Genomic DNA, 24434 nt, shown 5'->3' with positions numbered 1-24434 from the left:
TGATTGTGCCCAGTAGATGCGATGTTTTATTGGTGAAATGTCTTCTTAGACTCACGGAATAGCATGAGATGGGAACTTGTGTGCACTCAGTCTTCTCTCTTTTTGGCGACCTTCATTGATACCGTTTTGACTTACTTAAAAAAATAATTGTGTCACTCGAGACGAGTTGAACTTGAATGATTAATTTTAAAAAAAATCTTATTCCGTGAAATGTCATAATTTTGTTCGACATGCCAGAATTTTTTCCTGTCCCAAAAGCATTAGTTGTGACATGCTCTCGAAAAACTTTAACTACGGGGAAATTCTTGCGAAGATGGATGTTCCTCTTGGTGTTTTTCGAAACCGCCATTTTCGGTGGATGTCTGGATATTTTATTGTTTAAAAACGAAAGATCCTGCAGTAAAGTTTTATTCTAATTATTACGAATTCTGACTATTTACAACTATAACCTTAAATACTACATTTTAAAATTAAGACCACCTGTATGGTAGCAGAAACAAATGAACATTAACCTGGAACATTACGGTAAATAAACAAAAAAATATCATCTAAAAAGATGTTTCTAATTTTGAAAACGATTTCAAAAAACCACCGGACATTCAAATTAAAACCATGCTGGCTCCTAGCTTCGTTTCTTTCTCTTGTTCTGAGTGGCACAGTATTGATAAGCCTAGAGTGTGAGTTATTGTCAAACAGTCACTCACCGGGTGAGTGGTCGATGGTTTTTCCAGCACCACTTCATTTTCTGTCACTTTTCACAGTAACCATCCAACGAGGGAAGCTCAGTTCTCGTTAGCCTTTCGTTCTGTCCGGGTCGGCACGAAAAAGTATCCGCCAGGATTACACGTGAAAAACATTTCTCCACAAGCCGGAACAGCTTCTATTAACTGTATTGCCGCCACCTCTGCCATCACAATCGTCAGTACTACTACTACTACCACTACTACTACGCCAACTGTCGTTATCAGTGTTGTCGGCGGTAGGTTTTTCGTTGAGATCTCTCTGTATCTGAATCTCTGTGAAGAAGCTGCAGTGGGTGGTGGCGTTTGGGTGTTGCCTACATGTGCTCCAAAGTATGTAATCCCAGCAGTAGCCGCCAGCGTCAGTGGTATGTAGACGAGGTACATAGACGACGCAGCAGCAGCAGCAGCATCAGTATCAGCGAGCGTACAATGCTTGGAAAAGAAAAAAGATGCGAGCTGTGGGTGCTTTCGTAGAGGATATTCGGTGGAAATTGTGACAGGCCGCAGCAGCTCGCAAAACGGAACGGGAAAATTGATTTTCTTATCAGTATCGCGAAGGCGTCCAGACCAGAAAGTAGTTCAAATCGATCGAACCGTGCGTGAATGTTCCGACTAGTGACAAGTCATTTGAGAGAAACGGTAACACCCAACTGCAGTGGGACGATCATGTAAAATCCCCGCAACAAGTACATTTCGGTCGTTACAGGATTGAGCGGAAAATCGATTCCGATTAGTAAAGTGTTTCCTCGCTCCGATGTGCCTCCGGGCTGTGTGCTGCTGATCAGGCAAGCAAATTTCCGTCTGTGTGCAGTTGATGTTATCCGCGTTTGACGTCAGCAGCATTTTCAGGCCGAAAAATGTGAAAACGAAACAAAAAGGTGGATAATAATCAATACAAATATTTAAAAATAAACAAAATAGGCATTTTACATCAACTATTCGAGTGCGGAGCTGAGAGTTTGTCACGCAGCTGGGTGGTGAGTTGCACTGGGTGAAGAGGGTGGCACAGCGAGCTGTAAGGACGAGTCACCTACACTAACGGTATCCGTTAAGTGTACCAACTAGGCGAGCTGGAATGTGCGAGAGTAACGAAAACTTTCAAATTCAGCGCTGTAATAGTGAATGGAGACGGCAGTGACGGTCAAATTAAAGTGTACTCGAGATTTGCAAGGACTCTGGATGGATGGTGTGTTACATTAACGAAAAAAAAATGTTCTCGATTGATAGAGTCGGTAAACGCTAAATTTTGCTGTGAGTTGGTTGTGAGTTGGTTGTGAGACCACAGGCTGGAGCAAAACTCTACTAAATCCTGTGTAAATTTCTAATTTGCTATTCGTTAGAAACACTACAGTAACCTATTTGATTGTTCGCTGCGATCTTTGGAATCGTTCCACTACGTTCCAGAACAATAACAATGTTCTCCTGCCTGTTATAGAAATATTCCAAGAAAACACACTTCTAACACGATTTCTCTAAGTGTAAAAGACCATTCCATTTCCGTTTGAATCTTACGTGAATATAATGAAAATAAAGCAAAAATAAACTTGTCACTTTAACCAACAACAAAAAATGAAAAAGCGTAAAGCGAATGTAGCACCCAAAATAATATCGATGGCAGTGACATCTACAAGTATTCGCCACGCTGAATGAGTAAATTTTAAACACAGTTCGCTTGCGAGCCTGTACATCTGTTTTCTGGGCAGAGATGCCCATCTCCTCTGTGTGAAGAAGAGCAAGCAAAATTTCTCCCCTCGCACTGACAACTTCAATGAGAGCTCTTCTCTTTCCCATTTATACACCACTGTTGTATAAAGTGTGCACGCATCATGAGTGCGTTTGTTTATTTCCTTTTACCTCTCTCACTGAATCGCACCAAAGTGCTAGAGCATTAACTAATAAATTCTCTGAGGTGGATGCAGATACTTTCACAGAGGTGTACACGCCGGTGAGCACTCTGGTGTATCGTTTGCGTAGAAGAAGCGTGGACACGCAAAATCAGCAAAATAAAACAATTTATCGTAAAATTTTCGGTTTTCATTGCAAATTTTTCTTAGCAAGGCCAGATATACTCTCTATTAATTGAAGTTCACAGAAGTGTTCGCTCACCATCACGAGCCAGTGGTCACTTGGGTGTATTTAGACGAGAGCGCGTGAGAGCGATTCATGCGAAGAGAATGTGTTTCACTCGCGCCAGCTGCTTTAACCACAAGCACACACTCAAATGCTGTCTATTCGACACTGAGAAGAAGTGCGCTTTCCTCTTTGTGCGATGCTTCGTTTTTTGCATCCTCGGTGTGGACAAGAATCTGACGCCAGCGTGTATCACTCTGGTGAAATTTCTGGGGATCGCCAAGTTTACCAAAAATACGGACTCGGCAACAGAGCCGTAGTTAGCGTTTCTAACTCAAAAATATACGCCCCCACCAATTATTCAACCAACATCATAAAAACGAACTAACGCAACATTTTTAATTTTATTAAATACTTGTAGTAGTCTTAAGTGTTACATCATAAACCTCGCATTGAAACCGTTAGTTCCACAAAAGCCTACTGACAATCATTTTAAGATTATATTCCAGCTAAGTGAACAATTCTTCATTAGGTTTATAAAAGAAAATGGCGAAATCAGCATAAACCTGCGTTAAACCTATTTCGAAATGATTCAAAATTAAAGAAAATTTATAAAAAAAATATTTTTCGTGATTCATCGTAATTTTGGTAGAAAATAACGATGAATCACAATTTTTTTTTTTATAAATAATGCAGACTTTTGCAAAAAGCGCATTTATTTCTGTTTCGGTTAATCAGTGCTTAAAGCAGTTCAAATTGAACTGCCATCTCGTGCCTAGCAGTTCAACTTGAATCGCTAAGCAGACACAAAGTTTGCACTATTTATGCAACCCTTAAATAATATAACACAGGTGTTATATTATTTTTGACGTCTCAGGCGTAAACTCAGATTTATTTGATAACACAATGCAAGGGAAATTGTCTTTCCTGTATTTCCTGAAAAGTACCGTTAGTCTGTTTATGTTGGTGATGAGAGGTTCTGGGTCCGCATAAACCATCTCGGAAGGGAAGACTTTTTGTTCGTACACTTGTACAGAAAATTGATTCGAGTTGGATGCATAATGTCACCCCTGATCAAAATCATCCTGCACTTGATGATCGAGGTTGTTCAGCATCTCAAATGCGAAATATCAACAGAACTTCGACAAAAATCGTTGCCACTCGAACGGCGTATAAAAATTCACAGACAGGCCCGTTTTCAGTTGAACACAGAATCCATTTCCACGGCATTAACGAACTGCACAGAGTACAAGTCGGTTCAATACTAATTTAAATTGTTTAAAGAGGCTCTGTTTAAATAGTCGCGTTCATGCTGTGCGAAATGTAAAGTGATCTTATGTATACGAAATTGTCGTCTCTGTTAGGAGAAGTTATGAGAAGGGCTGGATAAATAGAAAAAAAATATAAAGATTTCTTCAGATAGAATTGGACCAAAAACAATTGCCTGTATTTCAGTTATTTATTATTTATTAGCGTTTTCTTCATACTTTTAAGAAAAACTACGGATAAAATTATTCGTCACGGTTTCGAAGGAATTCTCGAATTTTTCCTGTGACACGGCTCATTAGGCGGCGCACACCTTCTTCGTCCATCGTTTTAGCTATCTTATTCCACCAGGTCGTCATCTGATTGATGTATTTGACAATTGCAAATTTGTCGGAAAAAACAAATTTAAATTTGGCTGGAACATCCCCCCGAGCCGTTGCCAAGTAAAATTTTTGACCTGGGATTTGTCCGAAGCCAGCCTTGACATAGGTTTCATCGTCCATCAGAAGACACCCGTCGAATTTGGTCGGCACATGGTCATATATTTTCCGAGCTCGAATTTTGACCACACTTTTCTGTTTTATGGTCCGATTTGGCTGTTTGCTAGCTCGATACAACTTGATTCCTTCCCGGAGTCGAGTTCTCCTCACGGTACTAGGGGCCGCACCGAATTTTCTGGCCAAATCACGGTCCGACAGATTAGGATTCCTCTTAATCGCCTTCACCAACGCTGTTCTGTGGCATGGCAGTATAAAAAGACATTTCGGAAAGCTGCCTAAAGTCTTCCAGATTATAAGTTTCATCATCAATTATCACGCAGGAAAACTTCGTCACATACGTTCATCTGTCTGCGAAATATTTCACACGTTGATTAAGTATTTCCAGAAATATACGTATCTAGGGGTGTCCATTAACTATTATTTGATACTAATAGTACCTATGGGGACGGGTATGGCGAAATGGGTTAGTCGATGCCTTTCACACAGGCCACCTGGGTTCGATCCCCAACCCCGCTTATAGGGTCAGAAAGCTTTTCGGGACCGAAGAGGTGAATAACCATAAGGATAAAACCTCTATAATTAAAGCAAAAAAAAATACCTATTTAAGTCTATGCATTTATCCACTTAAACTTTCCAATGCACCTAATAACAGAAGGAATATCGGTGCATTCGATTAGAATTTTGGGTTTGCTGAGGTACATAAAGTCTACGTGTTAATGCCAATTTGTCTCTAATATTGTTTTTTCGAGTCGATTATTGTATTCCTGTTGTTAACTTTGACCATTCTGTTTCAATAGACTTTGCAGGTTGGTACCAGCGAATCTCCGTAGATCCACGAATTCGGACATTTTTTACGGATGTACGGATCCGTAGATAAAATCTACGAAAATAGGAATATTTCTACGAATGTCTACGGAAGTTGATATTTTCGAACGAAAAACTACGGAAACTGTTTGTTTGGCGAACAGAAAGTAGTTTGTTCCCTGCTATGCACCGCTGGAGTTTCCGAAGAAAATGACAATCTGGCATCGCTGGTTGGTACTTCGACCCTACTGACATTAAGATACTTCCAGGTTAGAGCTCGAACATATGCCAACATGCTTGTAAGACTTGCAGTCTATACAATGAAGTGTCCACGCGGAAGATGAATATATATAATTTTAATCTACATCCGTTGATTATATTCCAAGTAATGATGGATATAGTAAAGAGCTTGTTTGATACATATAGATATAATAGTAATATTGATAAAAACTAAAATATTTAACAAGAATGCATGTTTCGATTTCGATTTTTGCTACGAAAAGCGATTTTGGTATCACCAAACTCACAATGCTTCAATTGATACGAAAATAAATAAAGCATAAAGTAAACCGAATCGCATAGTTTTTCAAACACTAACAATTATGTCAGTCCTTGAAGTTGCACCATGCAAAAAAAATTAATTCCGGATATACCTCACACAGACATTACACCAGTCGGTACCGTGCTATATTGGTAAAATCCAACGGAATTAATGTAAACAATCAGCCCGGAGTGGTTGTTTGTGGTTTGTTGGACGCCCAATCAGGGAATGGAGACATCTCACCCAGATCGTCCAATTAGCTCTCACTTCCCGGCAGAAGAGAGCAAAATAGAGCGACTGGCTGTGGTTACCAATTTACGCAATGCTTAGCAATGCTTAGCAATCAATTTCTTTGATCATCGCTTCGGCAGGCCAGAGATTAGAAAGCTGAGTGTCTGTGGGTGTCCTCAAGGTGGTGTACTATCCCCACTTTTATGGAACCTAGTCGCTGATGGTTTGTTAAGGAAACTTAATAACCTTGGATTTCCGACTTATGGTTTTGCCGACGATTATCATATATTGATGACCGGTATAAGCATTAACACTCTCTTTGATTTAATGCAGCAAGCCCTGCGATCTGTTGAACAATGGTGTTGTCAGGTTGGATTGTCTGTAAATCCGGGCAAAACATCAATGGTGCTTTTCACTCATCGTAGGATAATCACAGGAGCTCGTCCGTTACAGTTCTTCGGTTCAGAGGTCACTGTGGTCGATCAAGTTAAATACGTCGGGGTTATTCTTGACTCAAAACTGAATTGGTCTGCTCACATTGATTTCAGGATTAAAAGAGCTTGCATGGCTTTCGGCCAATGCAGACGAGCTTTTGGAAAATCATGGGGACTCAAACCCAGATATATTCATTGGATCTACACAACTATCGTTAGACCAATTTTAGCATATGGATGTCTTGTATGGTGGCAGAAAGGAGAAGTCGCGACAGTTCAGTCAAAGCTAAATCATCTCCAAAGGATGGTCCTAATGGCGATGACAGGAGCATTCACGACAACTCCTACTGCTGCTCTAGAGGCGCTACTGTGCATTAAACCACTACATGTGTTCCTGAAACAGGAAGCATTGTCTTGTGCATGCCGTCTTAAGGTTACAGGGCTTTGGAACAGTAACCCATTAGAATATGCTACCAGTCACACTCGCTTGTGGTCTCAAATGGTTCCGTGGGATGAGTATTTACTCGCTCCTAGTGACCTAACTCTCACATGCAGTTTTCCTTTTAAAACATTCAATGTGAGCTATCCTCTTCGTTAGGAATGATTGTCTGGTTGTCTGGAACGACAACTTGATGAACACATAGTTTGTTTTACGGACGGTTCTCTGTTGAATGGTCGTGCTGGTGCTGGTGTCTACTGTCGTGAAATAGGCTGGAGCAGTCTCATTCACTTGGTAGATACTGTACTGTGTTCCAAGCAGAAATCTACGCAATTCTGTGTGGAGTACAATCGGCACTTCAGCAGAGGATCTGTGGTAGACGTATTTGTTTTTGTTCCGACAGTCAGGCAGCCTTAAAAGCACTCAGTTCGAATGACTCACGGTCGAATCTAGTGATCGCATGTCGAACTCAAATTGAAGACCTCAGCATTTCAAATGCTGTTTACTTCTTATGGGTACCCGGCCATTCTGGTATTACTGGAAATGAATGGGCTGATGAGTTGGCTAGAGCTGGTGCAACGAATGATTTCGTTGGTCCTGAACCAGCTTTACCACTTTCAACTAGTTGGATAAAGCACAAGATACGTTCTTGGGCTGCATCCAAACATGCCAGCTACTGGCGCAGCTTGCAAACTTGCGCTCAGACAAAAGCATTTCTACCAGATTTAGATCTGAAAATGTCAAAGTGTCTACTGCATTTCTCCAAGTATCATTGAAGTGTTCTGGTCAGAGCTCTGACTGGACATTGCAAACTCAATTATCACATGGCTACTATTCAACGTGCTGAGTATTATTCGTGTGATTTGTGTGAATGCTATTATGGTACTTCATATCATCTGATATGTAACTGTCCCGCATTGACGCAGCTACGTATCCGGGTTTTTGGTTCTCCATACATGGTTGAGTCTGTGTATGCGGAGCTAAAATTGAAGGATATTCTCTCGTTTCTCACCCAATGTGGTAAGGAGCTATAGTCAGAAGGGTTCATCGTTCTTCCTGGAGTGAATGAATCCCTTCTGTATTCACCTTAAATAGGGTTTGGCAGATTGTTTGGCATCCTCTGGGGGGTGCCGAATTTACTTCTGCTCGTACATACTGCGAGTCGTTCTGCATTCTTCCGGGAGTGCAGAATGGTGTCGCTTTTGTAAGATCTCTAAATCCTCTCGGGGGTTGGAGGTTTTATAAACAGCAGACTGTTCGGGACCTCGTAGAGGTTCAGAATTTCCTTCTGCTTCCACTGAATGTGATCCTCAGCAGATTGTTCGGCATCCCTTAGGGGTGCAGAATTTACTTCTGCTTTTATGTGTTTTTGTGTCGTCAATTTTTCCCATCCTCCTAGTCCAACCCTTACCATTTCCTTTCAATCCTTCCCTCTTATATATCGGGAAAATGATGCAATAAACATATTGATGGCAAGGCACAAATCTCCAAATATCAAGGGGAACGTGCCATTTGAGCCAATTTGTTCTGATTCCTGATTCCTGAAACCGAATCGCATAGTTTTTCAAACACTAACAATTATGTCAGTCCTTGAAGTTGCACCATGCAAAAAAAATTAATTCCGGATATACCTCACACAGACATTACACCAGTCGGTACCGTGCTATATTGGTAAAATCCAACGGAATTAATGTAAACAATCAGCCCGGAGTGGTTGTTTGTGGTTTGTTGGACGCCCAATCAGGGAATGGAGACATCTCACCCAGATCGTCCAATTAGCTCTCACTTCCCGGCAGAAGAGAGCAAAATAGAGCGACTGGCTGTGGTTACCAATTTACCACCACTGCTATTCGGAAACTACATTCTCTACTAGCGCCTACTGCTACCAAAGCGCAGTGGTGAGCGTGTCGGTGGATTACAAAGATTTTTTTCCTCCTGGTTTCACGGGTCAACACAGGCAGCGGAAAATGCGAAGAAACACTGCTCGGCACGGTTCCGTTCTGGATTTTCCCGGCAATGCATTGTCAGTAGGAGAAGGAGGGCGGCCGTACAGCCGTGAGAGGCAGGGATGAAGTGAATAGGTTCGCTACTGGTGCTTCTGCTGCTGCTGCAGGAGCACTTGACAACTTCGAAGCGTATGAATATGGATGAATGAAAAACATCAGTAAGAAAACGAGAAGTGCATGTTAACGGCGAAAGGACAAAGTTCCAATGCTACTGACATAGGGTTGGGATGGTTCACCTTTGCTCTGGTCTGGGGCCGTGTGTATGTACTACTACGCGTCGTCCTTGGACAGACAAAGGAGTGACTGAAAATCGATGCAGGAGAGCAACGGTTCGGTTTTGCTGATACAGTCAAGCACCTACCAGGCACCAGGCGTTTGCATGAAAAGAGCTTATCGCTTGCTTGCTGCTCATTGCCAGAACACGCGTGTTAATCGCTTGTGTACTCGATAAAACTATTAGTATAGCGAGGTCAATCGGTTCAATCATTGGCCTCCATTCAATGACCTGCTCTTGTTGCGTACCGATTGGTAAGCATTTCACAGTAAATCATTTTCACCTGCCACAACACATTCATTGGTGTTTGTCTTTAAAAAGAAAATTACAGCGTTGTGTACGAGACAAGACCGATCACGAGGACATTAAAAATGCAATTTTAAACTCACTCATCAATAGATTTGAATTTTATAAAGATGCAATAAATTGTAATTGTAATAGAATTAAAATTTTAAACTTAGGATTTAATATGACATTAGTTTCAAGTAAAATAAAGGGTTCTTCGTCAATGCACGTCTTCTATTTCAAATATAAATGTGATCAGCATCTTACGAGGAAAACAGATTGAAAAAAATGACATGCGAATACAACTATGTAATGAAAACCACGAAAAAGCAACCGCAGTGACGGAACTCGAACATGTAGTCAGCTACTATCCGGATAAATCGTTTTGCCAATTAAACTATCCTGCATGTGAAACACACGAAGAAACACTCTAACAGAACAAAAGAACCGAGCTGGTTCAGCTGTACTCGGGCGCCACGGTGTTCAGTTGTAGTCATTTCTCTAAAGCAACCTCTCCGCCAGTTGTTTCAGCCCTCAATTAGTCTGTTTTTTCGTGTGTTTCACATGCAGGGTAGCTCAATTGGCAAAATGATTTTCCCAGATAGGAGCTAGCTACGGGTTCGAGTCTCGGCTTTCTGAATAAAAATGTAGTACATTTGAGGGTAAAACCAGTACGCAGTATTTGAGTCGAAAATACAGTGTAATACTGTAAAATACAGTACGGATACGAGCGTTACATATAACTCATGTTTTCAATAATATCACCAAGAGACTCTTCAAAAAACTTCTCTTTGAATCTTGAATAAAACCCTCAGAGTTTGTTTTTGGCATATACTAGCACTAACTTTTCAATTTATAAAAAGTTTCGAGTCATGATTATAGGAATTCTTCGTTTTCTTCTGTATTTTCGCTCTACATGACGCTATAAATTTTAAACACACTTCACCCTGTATTTGCGGAAGTGAAAGTCGGATTCGGATAATGTTGTACACTTACCTGTGAAAACATAATACCTTTCATTTGAATTTAAGTTTGTGAAAATCGGTCCAGCCATTTCTGAGAAATAGGAATGATTTCCGGTTTGGAGTACACGATCACTTTTTACGGTACTTCCGAAACTGGGAACAAATCCGGTATATCCAAAATCAATGTATTTGGTAATCAACTAACAAAAATTGCTCAATTAAAGAATTAAAGTATTTTTTTTCATTAATCAGCTTGCAATTCCGGAACCGTAGGTCGTTTCCGGATGAAATTTGATAGTGTGCTTTGGTATTATAAGACGTTATATTTGGACTTAAGTTTGGAAAAGTTTGGTAATCTTTGAAAAAACCAAGTGGACTTAATTTTTTCCACATTCTACCCCGTTACTCCGGAACGGGATGTCGGATCAGGACGAAATTCATAGGACCTTTCACTTGTACCTTAATTTAAGAAAATCTGAGAAAATTTAGTACTTTTTACATTTTCTTTGGAACACTTTACACCATTACTCTCGAACCGGGAGTTCGATCCGGATAAAATTCAACAGCAGGCTACGAGACCGGGAAACCTTGCATTTGAATCTACGTTTGTGCATCTATGTCTGAGAAAATCGGGTGCACGTTTTTGTTACATACCAACATACATACACACACACCGACATTTTGCGTACTCGGCGAACTGAGTCGAATGGTACTGATGTTAACGCCTATTCATTCGAACTTGTTCAATGCCGTTTCACCACATTGGTTATGACCATTATTTTGACGTACTTAAGGTACACTTCATTGCCGTATTTGATAGAATTCTGCAAATATTATGGAAGTATCAAAATTCGATTACTCTTTTCTAAAGTTGATAGTTCAGTTTCGCTTTATTAAAGGAAAGGAACAGGCATCGATAGATGGGGTACAGGATGGATTATTTTTTTTGACATTTGGTGTGACGTAATTTGTGAATTAAAAGCATTTGAATTGTTACTTCGGTCGAGTTCATACTACTTATACAAATTTCAAATTTGGTCACTGCTTTATGAATCTATTTTCCTTTTCTATGTGTTTTATGCTGGCAAAAATGAAAATTGAAATTTGCTTCTCATAAGTTCTGAATACCGTTAAATACAATAAATAGAAAATCGTAAATTTTGAAAAAAAATTTAAATATTTTAGAATTTTTTGAAAATGTTGCAGATTGCAAATTTTTTAATATTGTAACAGAAATTCATGTTAAATTGTCAAAGCAAAATATTGGACCTTCGATACTTTTAAAATTCAAAGATCAAAATTGTATTATATTCGAAAATTTCTTATCTTATCTGACAGTTTTAAATTTGTGCTGGATAGAAGTTTAAATTTTGTTTGTAGAAAGGATATAGAAATACTGGAATCATCGACATTTAATCGGATTCTTGGTAACCATTAGTGTTATTTCGGGTTGGTGATTTAATCCATAGGGTGCTGGTCTCACAAATCAGTTATAGTATGTTTGAGCCCCGACCTGGAAGGACTCTTAGTGTCTATAAGAGTCATGCAAAGGGTATGTACGCTACGAATCGGCTGCGAAGTCTTTTGAAACAGAAAAACAAATTCCACAAAATAAATGTAATGCCAAGGCTTAGTGTTATAGATCATTCGACTCGGGAGCGGGTCACTTCGCCGAAAGTCGTTTTGCCGAATGGGTCATTTCGCCGAAAGTCATTTCGCCAAAAGGGTTATTTCGCCGAAAGAGACATTTCGGCTAAAGGGCCATTTCGACGAAAGGGTAGCTTTGAATACAAAACATAATTTATTAGGAAAATGCAAATTCTGATTATTTATCAAAAATATCTATTTGTTTCACATCTCCTGGATAATCGATGTGGCGCAGCCACATAACCGAAGCCAAGATGACCCTTTCGGTGAAATAACTTTCGGTGAAATGACTCTTTCGGCGAAATGATATTCGGCGAAACGGCTTTCGACGAAATGTCCCTGATCCTTCGACTCAGCCCGAAAAGATCGGGAAATTTCAGTACGTATGCATGTGTGTGCACCAGGCGCGTAGCCAGAGAAAATTTTCGGGGGGGGGGGGGTTTTAGAACATGGTGATAAATCAACACATGTACAATTTATATCACAATGTTTCCCATGGGTTATAATTTTTTGTTTCGGGGGGGGGTTTGAACCCCTAAAACCCCCCCCTGTGTACGCGCCTGGTGTGCACCTTTTACGCTTTTGCTAGCCGCTCAATTTTCTTGGGGATGACATAACCAATACCAGTAATTCTAGGCTCATTTTTTACGTTTCTTTTTCGACTTATCAGTGCTTTAAGCAGTTCAGATTGAGCTTCCATTGCCATCTAGCTGTTCAAATCGTGAAGCAAACGCAAAGTTTGCATTATTTATTAAATACTTTAATACTTTTTGAAATATCGGACCTAAACGAGTGACATGTGATCATTTAGGGGTTTGTGTGTACACGGTAACCGGTTTGTGAGGCTTCACATTTTCTTCATGTTTCGCCTTCGATTAAGCAGTGTTTAAGCAGTTCAAATTGAGCAGCCATTGAAACCTATCAGTTTAGCACTTGTTTAAATTCGAGGATGAAATGACGTGGTTCTGGAGACATAATTGTATATGTAACGTAGTCGACAATCTCTGGCTCTCTGGAAAGCAACTACTGGGTTTTTATTATCCAGTTCGATATCAGTGACGTAACGGATAAACTGAACTTTATTCTAAAGGCTCAATTTTCTCATAGATGATTAAGCCGACTCCGACAATCATAGGTTTGTTTGAAAGCCATTATCAGGCCAGTGATCAAATTTGGATCGCTCATGACAAATACTTCCGATTTCGGAGATATAATCGTCAAAGTGACGTAAGCGACAACCCACACTCTTCACCATTTGCGCAAATTTCTCGAAGAAAGCTTTACGGATTTCAATAGACTATGGCTTGCTTGAAAGCTACTCTGAGGGCATGGATCTATGTTCTGAAGGTCTATAGCGAACATTCATAGTTTCGATAGCGTTCCGTTACAATATGATGATTATGTGTTATATTAAAATACTTTCTGTTAAGGTTTGTTCGTGACAAAAACTGGACAGATTCAATTTTAAATAAAACCAATTCAATCAAAGATACATTATTTTATTAATTTGTTTGTGAATTATTAGTCATTTAAAAACTAATTACAGCTGCTTAATAAGGCTACCTGAAAAAAATGACGAACTTTTGAGTTTACTCCAGCCTTAGGGGTCTGTGCAACCGATTTAGCTACATTTGTCGAAGATTTTTAAAATTTTTCTAGAGTTGTAGTTTTCGTACCCAAGAGTGCGAAAATTTGACATTTTTTTAAACTGTCGCCAAACATAAGATAGTCCCTGCCAACGATACGCGCAGCTGCTACGTTCAACAGTAGCCAACACGCAATGACACGAGAGCTTGGCGCAATAATGAGAGCCACGACACACGATAGCAACATTGAGAGCAGTTAATTTTGTCGCACTCTCTCACAGCAGTCAAAGCCACAGCGTTCGCTTTGTGGTTGTGTACGTACATACTGGATAAGTAGCTGCTTTGATCATTTTCGGTAACGGGTTTCGAGAATGTCACGAATTCAAAATGTCATGACATTTTCATAACGGGACTGTAATATCCGCTGTGACCGATCTGTGGTGATAAATTGAATGCGAACGGCGGTGTTTTCATTACCGGTTCAATTTTAAGTTTTGAAAAGATTCAATCACAAAGCTAGTTGTGTCAAAACTATTACAATTATTTATTTAAATTTCATATACGAAGTATCAGGAGCGCAGCTTTTGCCTTTCTTGTATGACGCAAAGGCAAGAAATCTTACAGCAGAGACAATAAATTTTGCGCTCCTATTACTTCTACAATTCTGGTTCATACTAAACGGAGTTTAATTTTTTGATCGAAAAAGTGCCTTGAAGTGAATCAAACAACTGGAAATAAAACAAAATCACCCGAATTGCCAAAACGAACCCACCATCCATATTCTGGAAGTCAAAGCATTTACTTTGCTTTTCTCACTGAACCGCTTCCTTCCAACGGGAGTGCAGAGAAACAAAACACGTAAGGATACAGCAAAAAACCGTCTGCATTGGGCAGCAAGGTCCCGGGTTGGCGTTTCAATGCATAGGACGCTGGTCTTACAAGCCAGTTGTCATATGTTCGAGTCCCGACCTGGAAGAATTCTTAGTGTCAGTAGAATCCATAGTACTAGCCATGCAATGATTCTGTACACTAAGAATCGGCTGCGAAGTCTGTTGAAACAGAAAGGCCAAATTCCACAAAAGGAATGTAATGCCAAGACTTTGCTTTTCAGATTGAAAAGAGTAGAACAGCTATCGATTAGAGCAAACGGCGACATTCACGAGAAAAAATGTCATGAGACCTATGACATTTTTTATCTGCTATAATCACGGCGAAGTACAATCATTTGTGCGGTTTGACTGCCTCCTGTTTCGTGTCATTTTCCAGTACCGTTCGCAACGCTGTTTGTACCTATTGAGAGAGTGCTCTCAATACCTCTCGATAGGTAACAACTTCGAGCAGTTAGCTGAATTCGCCTCTTTCGGTACAACAAGGACTCCATTCGCTTAATACCATTTCAAAACATCTTTGACGTAGTGACAAGATGCCAATTCATACTAGAATAGCGAGGAAGCATCATAGCTGCATAGGAATGGCATTCTTCACAGTATATTAACTTGTTTACCGTTCCGGTAGTGATGAAGCTTCGGCTTGCTCGACCACAGCCGCATATTGCCTATCAAATCATTTTTTTTTTTGGAAACTGCCTTTTCCTTCGTGCTCCTCTACGCCGTCCCGTTGCATGACAGTATAAAAAGACATTCCGGGAGGCTGCTCAAGTCTTCCAGCAGATAAGTTTCTTCGTCCATTATCACGCAGGAAAATTTTGTCCAATATTCGCGATACAACTTACGAGCCCGGGTCTTAGTCGTTTAGCATTACGATTCGGTACAGTTTTCACTTTGGACGACCTTATACGTTGCCGGTGCCTGGACGTATACACGAAAGCTGGAGACATTTTTATTTTCCTAGCAAAAGTACGTACCGAAATATATGGTCTCTTCAGCAATATTGGCATCATCTTCGCGTACTTCTAGTGGTTCCTGGGATCCGTTTTTGTTCCGCTCCCAGCCTTCCTGGTTGTTGTCAAACGTGTATCGAAAGTATTAAGAAGTTATGAATAGAACTCAACTGCTTTTCACAGTCGCTCTTCTTTCGACTGAACAGACATACATTCGAAAGTCTGTGCAATATGAATGTAGTTAGGGGTGTCCAAATATTGTCGCGACCAAACAATGGCAATCCATCGAAACCTGTGGAGCTATAATTCACTTACAAATATGAACTTTCAGGCGTCGCATAAACTTGTTTTGTCGAAAAAATTAAAATTACTCACATCTAACAAATCTTGTTCAATGGCAGAGATCCCGATCAGATGGTTATAACAGAATTATAACAACTGGAGTAATTTATTTCAGAAATATTTTGAAACAAATTTAGAAATATTTTTGGCTGGTAAGCGGTTAAAATAACAAAAATCATAACAAAAAAGACTATAGCGGGAACCAAACCGTAACTGATTTTGGAACGTTTGTATCACAATTATTATTGAATTTGATATAACTACAGAAGTCCGAAAGCAGAAATTTATAACAATAGTTGTAAAAAATTAGATAGCAAATTTAACACAGAAAAACTATATTCCAGCTAACTTCGAGCATCGTTTCAATCCAAAATTTTTGAATGATTTTTTTATTAAATGAATAATTCATTCAGTTTTTTGAAATTCTGATCATTATATTTCGATATAAAGCTACGCAAGAACTCATTTTTTCAATTAATGAACTTCATCATGAGTCTTGCAAATTAAAACAAAACATCATAAGTGATTTTGTTATTATATTGTTATCATAAGTTTTAATTTTCAACTGTTTTCATTCGTTAAATATCTCAAAATAACACAAATTGTTATACATATCAACTGTTGATATACTTGTGTTATGATTTTGTTATGTGCATCTGATCGGGATGGCTCATATTCTGTATAAATTCTTAAACGACAGAGTTATTTGTTTAAACAATCTACTGTACTGTAATTTACTCTGATGAATAAACCTTTTTTTTTCTTTTAGCTTGTTTGGACATAATTTAGCTTGTAATCTATCGAATGTTTCCCTAAAAATTGATGTAATCAGCACACCATCGTATCCAAAGTCAAAGTCAGACAAATCAGGTCAATTTTTGTAACGTGTGTTAATTACATTGAACATTCAGCGTATCTATCTTTAAAAAATCTGATCGAAGGAATTTTTAAATTAATACTAGGAAACAACCGACGCATTCCGAAATAACTGCACTGTCAATTTTTCACCCCACCCCCACATTCTCACCACCTGTCTGCGTTCCTGTCGACAACTCGAATTCTATTCTATTCTGTTCCGTCCCATCAACAACGGTTGGAAGAAATCAATGAAGTCCCGGCCAACGGACTGCTAAGAATACAACTATATTACAGTGTTGTGACCAGTGGAATAGCATATGTACAAAAAAAATAAAAAATAAATAAAATATAAAATATAAAAAGGAGCAGTGTCAAGGAGGCAACGCTTTTTTCGATACAGCAATTCACGATAACAGTGCGAGGTGCAGTGAGGAAATAACCCTAAAATCGATAGCGAATACGCCAAGGTATATAACAAAAAGTTTACGGTAGTGGGCGGAAATGGCGCTAAAGTGTGAAGTGAAAGAGTGAAGCAGCAGTGAAATGAATATTTATGTTCATCATAGTCGACGAATTTTGCACCGTCGAGATAAATCCGAAAATGTGGCGTTCGGCGTTGGTATTTTAGTTGCTGAGCTAGCTCCGGTAGGTGCAATATAAAACAACTCCGATTTCTGGCAATGGACTGCTGCAGTAGCAATTACATGGAGTACAGGCATTCCATCAATAATAACTTCTGCTATCCATATTCGCCCGGGATGATACGCGGTGCATCCCCATATCCAGTGGGAGGTCCCGCGGGGAGCAATCGATACGACTATCGTGGCGGGTACTACGATAGTTTTGAGAAGTACTACGATTACCATAGTGGTCCAAATCATGGCTACGGGGGCCACTACTACGGGAACTACTCATCGTTTCGAGATTTTAGCTACAACGATTACTACCACGGAGCTTCGGCGGTGACTTCGCCTTCGCATCCACTGGCTGGCCTAGGAGCCTACCATGGACCTCATATTTATAATCGCCAATCGCTTCCGTTTCCCTTCCAAAGAGAATCCGCATACCAACAACGGGATCATCATCAATATGCGAATTTTAGTAATTACTCCGGTAATCCGTACAAAGCAGATACCAGCGATAGCACAACTAGTCCGTTGGCCAACAGTAATAACAACAACAACAACAGTTCCAACGGCACCAGTAACAATAGCAGGAACAATGGTGATTGCTCTCTATTTGGCGTGCCGAACGGATATACGCATAGCCCGGAATATTCGTATGGCTCCGGTAGTCCCAATCACTCTCACCACCATCTGCACCCACACCACAGTCCCGGAGAGGACGGTGGAATGGGTAGAGGCTATCCATCCGCTGTGCCGAATGCAACAGGTACGTAACACGAAGCACGTGAAAGAGCTAAAAAATGTGATACATGATACATAAGACCTACATGCCATTGGGAAGGGACGGGGGAGAGAGAGATCTTTGAACCGAACGGTTTGGGTGGGAGCTTCCGGAAAATGATCCATACAAACATATCACACACATACTTGAGCCTTAAAAACAAAAACAACGCTTTTCCACTCACCAGAATCGATAGTGATTTCACTCACACCATGACTTTTGTACACAAGTAGCTATGTGACAAGTGGTTGGATCGCAGCAGTGTTGGTTGTTGATATTTGTTTCTCTCGCAAGCGAATTGAAGCTACCCTTCGACGCCGTACATAACCTAGCGCGTGGTACAGGACTCCAAAGCAGTGATGCCGAATCTATAACATTTTTCGTATAGATGTACGATAAATTATGAAATACATAGAAAACCGTCTATGGTCTAAATTTAAACTGAAATGAAATGGAAGTTTGAGTTCCAGACTTGTATTGTATTGGATTTTATAATCGAGTACTATAGACGAAGTACTTTCTTGGATTTGAATGAAACTTTCTGAACATGTAAACTTAGGCACAAAAAATCTAATTTCAAATAAAAACTCTTTCTGGTTTGAACTGAATTTACAGAGGTGGCAATCTAACATACTAGGGGATTGATATTACCTTTTATCCTTTTTTGGACACGACCCGCCTAGAGTCCGTGTGGAATCCGGCGGGAAAAAAATTAAACAAGAATATATCCACTGGGTTCCTGGTTTTATGTCGTGCAAGGTAACAATTGAAGCAGTTTCTTTTTGGCGTGAATATATCTTACTTTAATATGGGGCGCCTTTTCAAAAAACGTTGCACTACAATAATTGGTAGAACTCAATCGTGAAGGTCTCTTGTTGTACTTCATATAACACAATTTTTATTAGATGTCGTCTGAAATATAGTCTAAAAATTTGTTCTAGAGAATTTAGTATCAACCATTATCACAGAGGAAAATTCATCCAGATACTACATCCAGATAGATACTAAACTAAGTTCTAGAATCAGTGCAGCTTTCAGCTTCAGAATCCAGATCCAAAATTCTATTCCAGGTCCAGCATTCACAACCAATCAACTTATCGATTATTTGTTGGATATTTGTAAGTGTGAATGAATCATATCAGTTTTTTCGTGTTCACGTCATCCATTACCCACCCGTCTTTTTCCTTTAGTTATCAGCTTTTTCAACGTTTTTCATCTGGTTGCTCTTTTTTACTTCAGGGGCGGGTAGGGTCAAACACTTTTGAAAAATCATTTATTATTTTCTTTCTATTTTCTGATAGTAAAACATTTCAAGAATATTCTGTGAAATTTTGAGCCAATCGGAACAAAACTCAGCAAGTTATGGACCTTTATCTTTGCCGATCTCATACTAGAGAGAAATGAGAGCTGCGCACACAGGCCTAAGATTTCTGCTTCGATTGACTTAAAAACATGACAAAACATTCTCGAAATGTTTCATTATAACAAAATACAAAAGAAAAAATATGGCTTTTTGAGAATGTTAGAGTCTACGTGCTCCCTTGAGTAATAAATTCTTTCCTTCGATTTTAAAGACAATAAACTTTAAACGCGTTTTTCTCGAAAGCAAGTTTTGAAAGTCCATGTCCATCGTCATTCAAAAACTACTGCACCAATTTTTTTGTAAATTTTGCACACACTTTCTACATATAAAAAACCAGACCCCAACGTTTTCCTTTTCGTTGTTTGTTACTATGGGGAAGTTTTACAGCTAAAAAATGGCCGATTTTTTCGTGAAAAATCGTACTTTTGAATTTAAACAACCACCAAAAATTCAAATAATTAAATAAGAAATCAAACAGAAACGTTGGGGTCTAGAGAAACTTCTGCTCTAACTATGCTGCTTTGATTTGTTCACTTCTGATTAGTCTGCGCTGAGATACAGTGGACACCGCAAATCATGATTTTTAAGAAGTGTCCTCAAAAATGCCACTTCACTGACTTGTTTCTCATTATTTCTCCACGAAAAAATTACAAAATGTTGTTGGAATGATGCTTTTTATTATACAAAATATTTGAATTTATTTTGTTGAACGATAGTTCTGAAAATCACCGCAAATATGATGATTTTTTTCATCATTTGGACCCTACCACCCTTAATCATCTTTTCATTCATTTTTTTTTCTAAAATATTTTCTCATAGTTTTACGTTTTCTCTATTTCCATATAGCTTCGGAGAAAAGTTTCATTTGATATTTTTTCTTCTTCTGAAAAATCATTGAATGCAAAAACCGAATAATATCATTTGTTGCGGAAGAACCGGCTATGTTTTTACAATTAGATGTTTCAAACGATTTGTGCATAGCAAAATCCGTGTCCGGTTTTTGCCCTCAGTGTTTTTATTAGGTTTTAACATTCAAAAATACTCTACTGTTTCAATTTGTTTCAATTTGTAGTTGCTGGCCAAACGAACCAATTTCAGCTATATCGGTTCTCAGTTCCTGGTTCCGAAAATGGTCCAAAAAAGAATCTCACTCCATTAACCGATTTTCGTAAACTTTGGATCAAATGAAAGGTCCTATTGTCTTTTTTTATGTAAAAGATATTTTTATTCATTTGCGTACAAGCTTTACGTGGCCGATTGAGCCGATTTTTAAAATATTTTTTTTTGAGTTGGATATCGTTGTCACCCATTTTCTAGGGGGAGATGAGCTTCCATTTCCCTCCTGCGAGGATTGAGGGGCACTTCGTTCGTGGTTCGTCTCGTTATCCATTGCCGCATCGGTGGTATTGTTGTTGATTTCGTTGCTAGTTGCTGGAGATGCGCTTTGTTGTACATTGTTTGCAGTTGCTGGTTGGTTGGGTGGTAAGTTGTTAACTGCGGCTGGTGTAGTTTGTTCTATAGGGGATACGTTGGATGGTTTCGTTGAAGGGGATGCTTCACTGTTGTTGGTGACTGTCATACTTGTACTGGTGTTGCTTAGGGTTGGTGTGAAGGAAGCACCGTTGTCCTTTGGTGTGGTTGTCTCCTTGTCCAGTTTATCACATGGTTTACCGTAGTGAACAGCTTTTTGGCAATATTGACCATCTGATTGTCATAGGTAACAAGTGATTTGCACGGAGTTCTTGTATCTTGACGGAAAACCACAAAAGAAGGTATAGGCCTCTTCAAGTGTATGCGTAATAATCGTACGCCATTTGGAATACCAGGGAAAAAAATTCTTCCTTTTCTTTTCTTTTCTTTTTCGATAGAGAGAATCTCTCCGTATTGGGACATAGTTGCGCGAATATATGAATCGGTGACACTAGATGGAAGATCATGCACACGCACTTCTATAGCACTATCTTCCATATATACTGGAATGTTTTACTTGATATTTTCATGCTCCAAGTAGTGCACATTGTTATTGTCTTTTGTGAATTGAATTGCATCCAACTCTTTATAAAACTGGATGTACACAACATTATTCGTCTTATTGCATTGAAGTAAATGTACACGTTTAATGTCAAAATGCATTTGCTCTTTAAGCAAACCTTCAAGTTCTCGTATCGAAAGTCGAATTTTGCACTGCTTGAAGTCAACAACAATTGTATTCTTTCGTGTCGGCGGTAGCTTTTGTTCGTTTGGTTCACTCATTTCGAGGTCGTTCTATTGTTCACTACACAATACTGTACTTGGTTTCTTCTGTCCCGAACGTAAGCGGTTTTGTTTCATCGACTGACTTGGATGAGGTGTGAAAGCGAACTGTCCTATTGTCTTATGAGCTGAGTTTCGTTCGGAGCCAACTTCCGGTTCCGGGAAAATTCTTCAACAATTTAGCTCATAACTGGTTACGAACTGAAAAATTTCTGGCGCCTGAGGTGAACTCAAAAATAGTCGCCAATTGGACAATGAAGACGACCACACATTATTTCATTTCGTTAAGGTTATCAAGAAACATTTTCAATTTTAGTAAATACTTGTAGCTCTCTTTAGTGTAGTCCCGGGCTGACGGTTCAATGCATAAGGCACTGGTCTTACAAACCAGTTGTCATATGTTCGAGCCCCGACCTGGAGGGATTCGTAGTGTCAGTAAAATCGTAGCACCAGCCATGCAATGGTTCTGTACACTCTGAATCGACTGCGAAGTCTGTTGAAACAGAAGGTCAAATTCCACTACAGGAATGTAATACCAAGGCTTTGCTTTTTTCTCTTGAGTGTAAATATCGCAATCAAACTGTAGACTCCACAAAAGCCTTTTGAAAACCAAAATAAGATCACATTGCAGCAAGTGGACAGTTCTTCATAAGGTTTATTAAGAAAAATAAAAAAACAGGCATAAATCTGCGTTCAAGGATGGCTTTTATCGTATCAAAGAACGCTCACTGGCAACTCTTCAACGATTGAATCAGTGCCATCAGAGAGATACTGATATCATCGTAACAACAAAAACCCGGCATGGCTCATTTAACATAGAATCGACGCCAGTGCGAGAGCGAATTTCTCTCGATGACATTTCTGGGAATCAAAGGTTAGCACGCTGCTGTGGGAATCCTCTCTGAAGCAACAAACGGTCGCTTATTCTCGTTTCGCGATCCGATTCTATACAGGCAGTTGATAATTGCGATAGAATCATTTCACTATTGCCGCTTATTCTAACTGTATGTGCATATAACCTTTGTATAAGTTGTGTCTATGAAAATGTCTGTGAATACTCCACACAAGGGTTTTGAAATATTGCAACCTGGTATGAGGATCATCAAGTTGAATCATCGATTTGATTTTCTGCGATAATTGTCAACTTGCGATTCTCTCTTGGGAAATTCCACACAGCAACGATCATTTTCAGACTAATTTTTTTTAAGGGCCGTGAAATACTAAGAGTATGAAGTGGAGCGAAGAAATGTAGAAAAATTCTCTCACGGTTCATGCATTGAGAGACTCGAGTTCTTGTAGCATCTTCTACCGGATTGAAAATGTTGTATACAATATAGATAGCAATATAGCAGCTTCTGTCAAATTTTCGGCAATCACCAACACTGTCTGCGTTAAATCTATTTCGAAATGATTCAAATTTCAAGAAAGTTTTTAAACCTGCCTTACGATCAACATTACAATTATTCGAATGTAACACTTTAATCACACATTGACACGAAAGTATTTTTGTGAGACAATTGAATTACCAATATTTAATTGTTCAATTTTCGCTCTAATTATTAGATTTTTGTAGAGTTATATTACTTGTAAAAAAAAAAGAATTGATTAGAGCTGTCATGAAAACATAGGAGAAAATGCAGGAAATTTCCGAAACCAAAAAAAAAAATTCTACGTCAAATATCGTAGAAATGCCTCCGAACCTTAGAGAACTGAAATTAAAAAAAAAATGTTTCGTTCAAGTCGAATTTCAAGTGAGATTTCCGAAAAACTTTTTAAGATTTTCGAACGAACAATTTTTTTAAGCCAAATATCTTAGAATTTAAAACTTCGAAATCTAAAATTTCAAAAATAAAACTTCTTCTAGAACTTAGAAAAATTATGAGTTTTCCGAAACCGATAATTTTTATGCCAAATGTCATAGAATTGCATAAAATATCTAGATGTGTCCTCACGAAAATAATTTAAAAAATTGACACTAGAACATAGAAAAATTTTAAGCTTTCCGGAATCAAAATATTTTTTTCTGGCAAATGTCTTAGTAGCTCCTTACCACATTGGGTGAGATACGAGAGAATATCCTTTAATTGTAGCTCCGCATACACAGACTCAATCATGCATGGAGTACCAAAAACCCGGATACGTAGTTGCGTCCAAGGGTGCGAAAATTTGACATTTGTTTAAACTGTCGCCAAGCAGCCACTGCCAACGATACGCGCAGCTGCAACGTTCAACAGTGGCCAACACGAAATGACACGAGAGCTTGACGCAATCATGAGAGCCACGACAGCAATATTGAGAGCAGTTAATTTTGTCGCACTCTCTCACAGTAGTCAAAGCCACAGCGTTCGCTTTGTGGTAGTGTACGTACATTCTGGATAGGTAGTTGCTATGTTCATTTTCGGTCACGGGTTTCGAGAATGTCACGAGCTCAAAATATCATGACATTGTCATAACTGGACTGTAATATCCGCTGTGACCGATCTGTGGCGATATATTAAATGCGAACGGCGTGGTTTTCATTACCGGTTCAATTTCAGTTTTGAAAAAATTCAATCACAAAGCTTGTTCATGCAGATGTTT

The 24434-nt window shown here is 39.1% G+C and overlaps 1 protein-coding gene across 5 annotated transcripts in view; it reads left to right on the top strand.

The window, feature by feature from the left end:
- The first annotated feature begins 772 nt into the window (after window positions 1-772).
- Window positions 773-24434, top strand: part of LOC131439535 (uncharacterized protein DDB_G0283357-like) — an 82187-nt gene continuing 58525 nt past the window's right edge. Inside the window, exons 1-2 of one of the 5 annotated variants that reach the window (XM_058610667.1) lie at window positions 773-1108; window positions 17074-18223. In XM_058610667.1, the coding sequence (XP_058466650.1) occupies window positions 17512-18223 (712 nt within the window). In that variant the 5' untranslated portion in view covers window positions 773-1108; window positions 17074-17511. Of the gene's footprint in view, window positions 1721-17073; window positions 18224-24434 lie in introns of all 5 variants that reach the window. The other 4 variants (XM_058610665.1, XM_058610666.1, XM_058610663.1 and 1 more) reach the window with 4 other exon arrangements.

This window comes from Malaya genurostris, chromosome 3 (assembly GCF_030247185.1).
Source record: "Malaya genurostris strain Urasoe2022 chromosome 3, Malgen_1.1, whole genome shotgun sequence".
NCBI classification, from domain to species: domain Eukaryota; kingdom Metazoa; phylum Arthropoda; class Insecta; order Diptera; family Culicidae; genus Malaya; species Malaya genurostris.
This window is presented reverse-complemented; position numbering and strand designations above follow the sequence as displayed.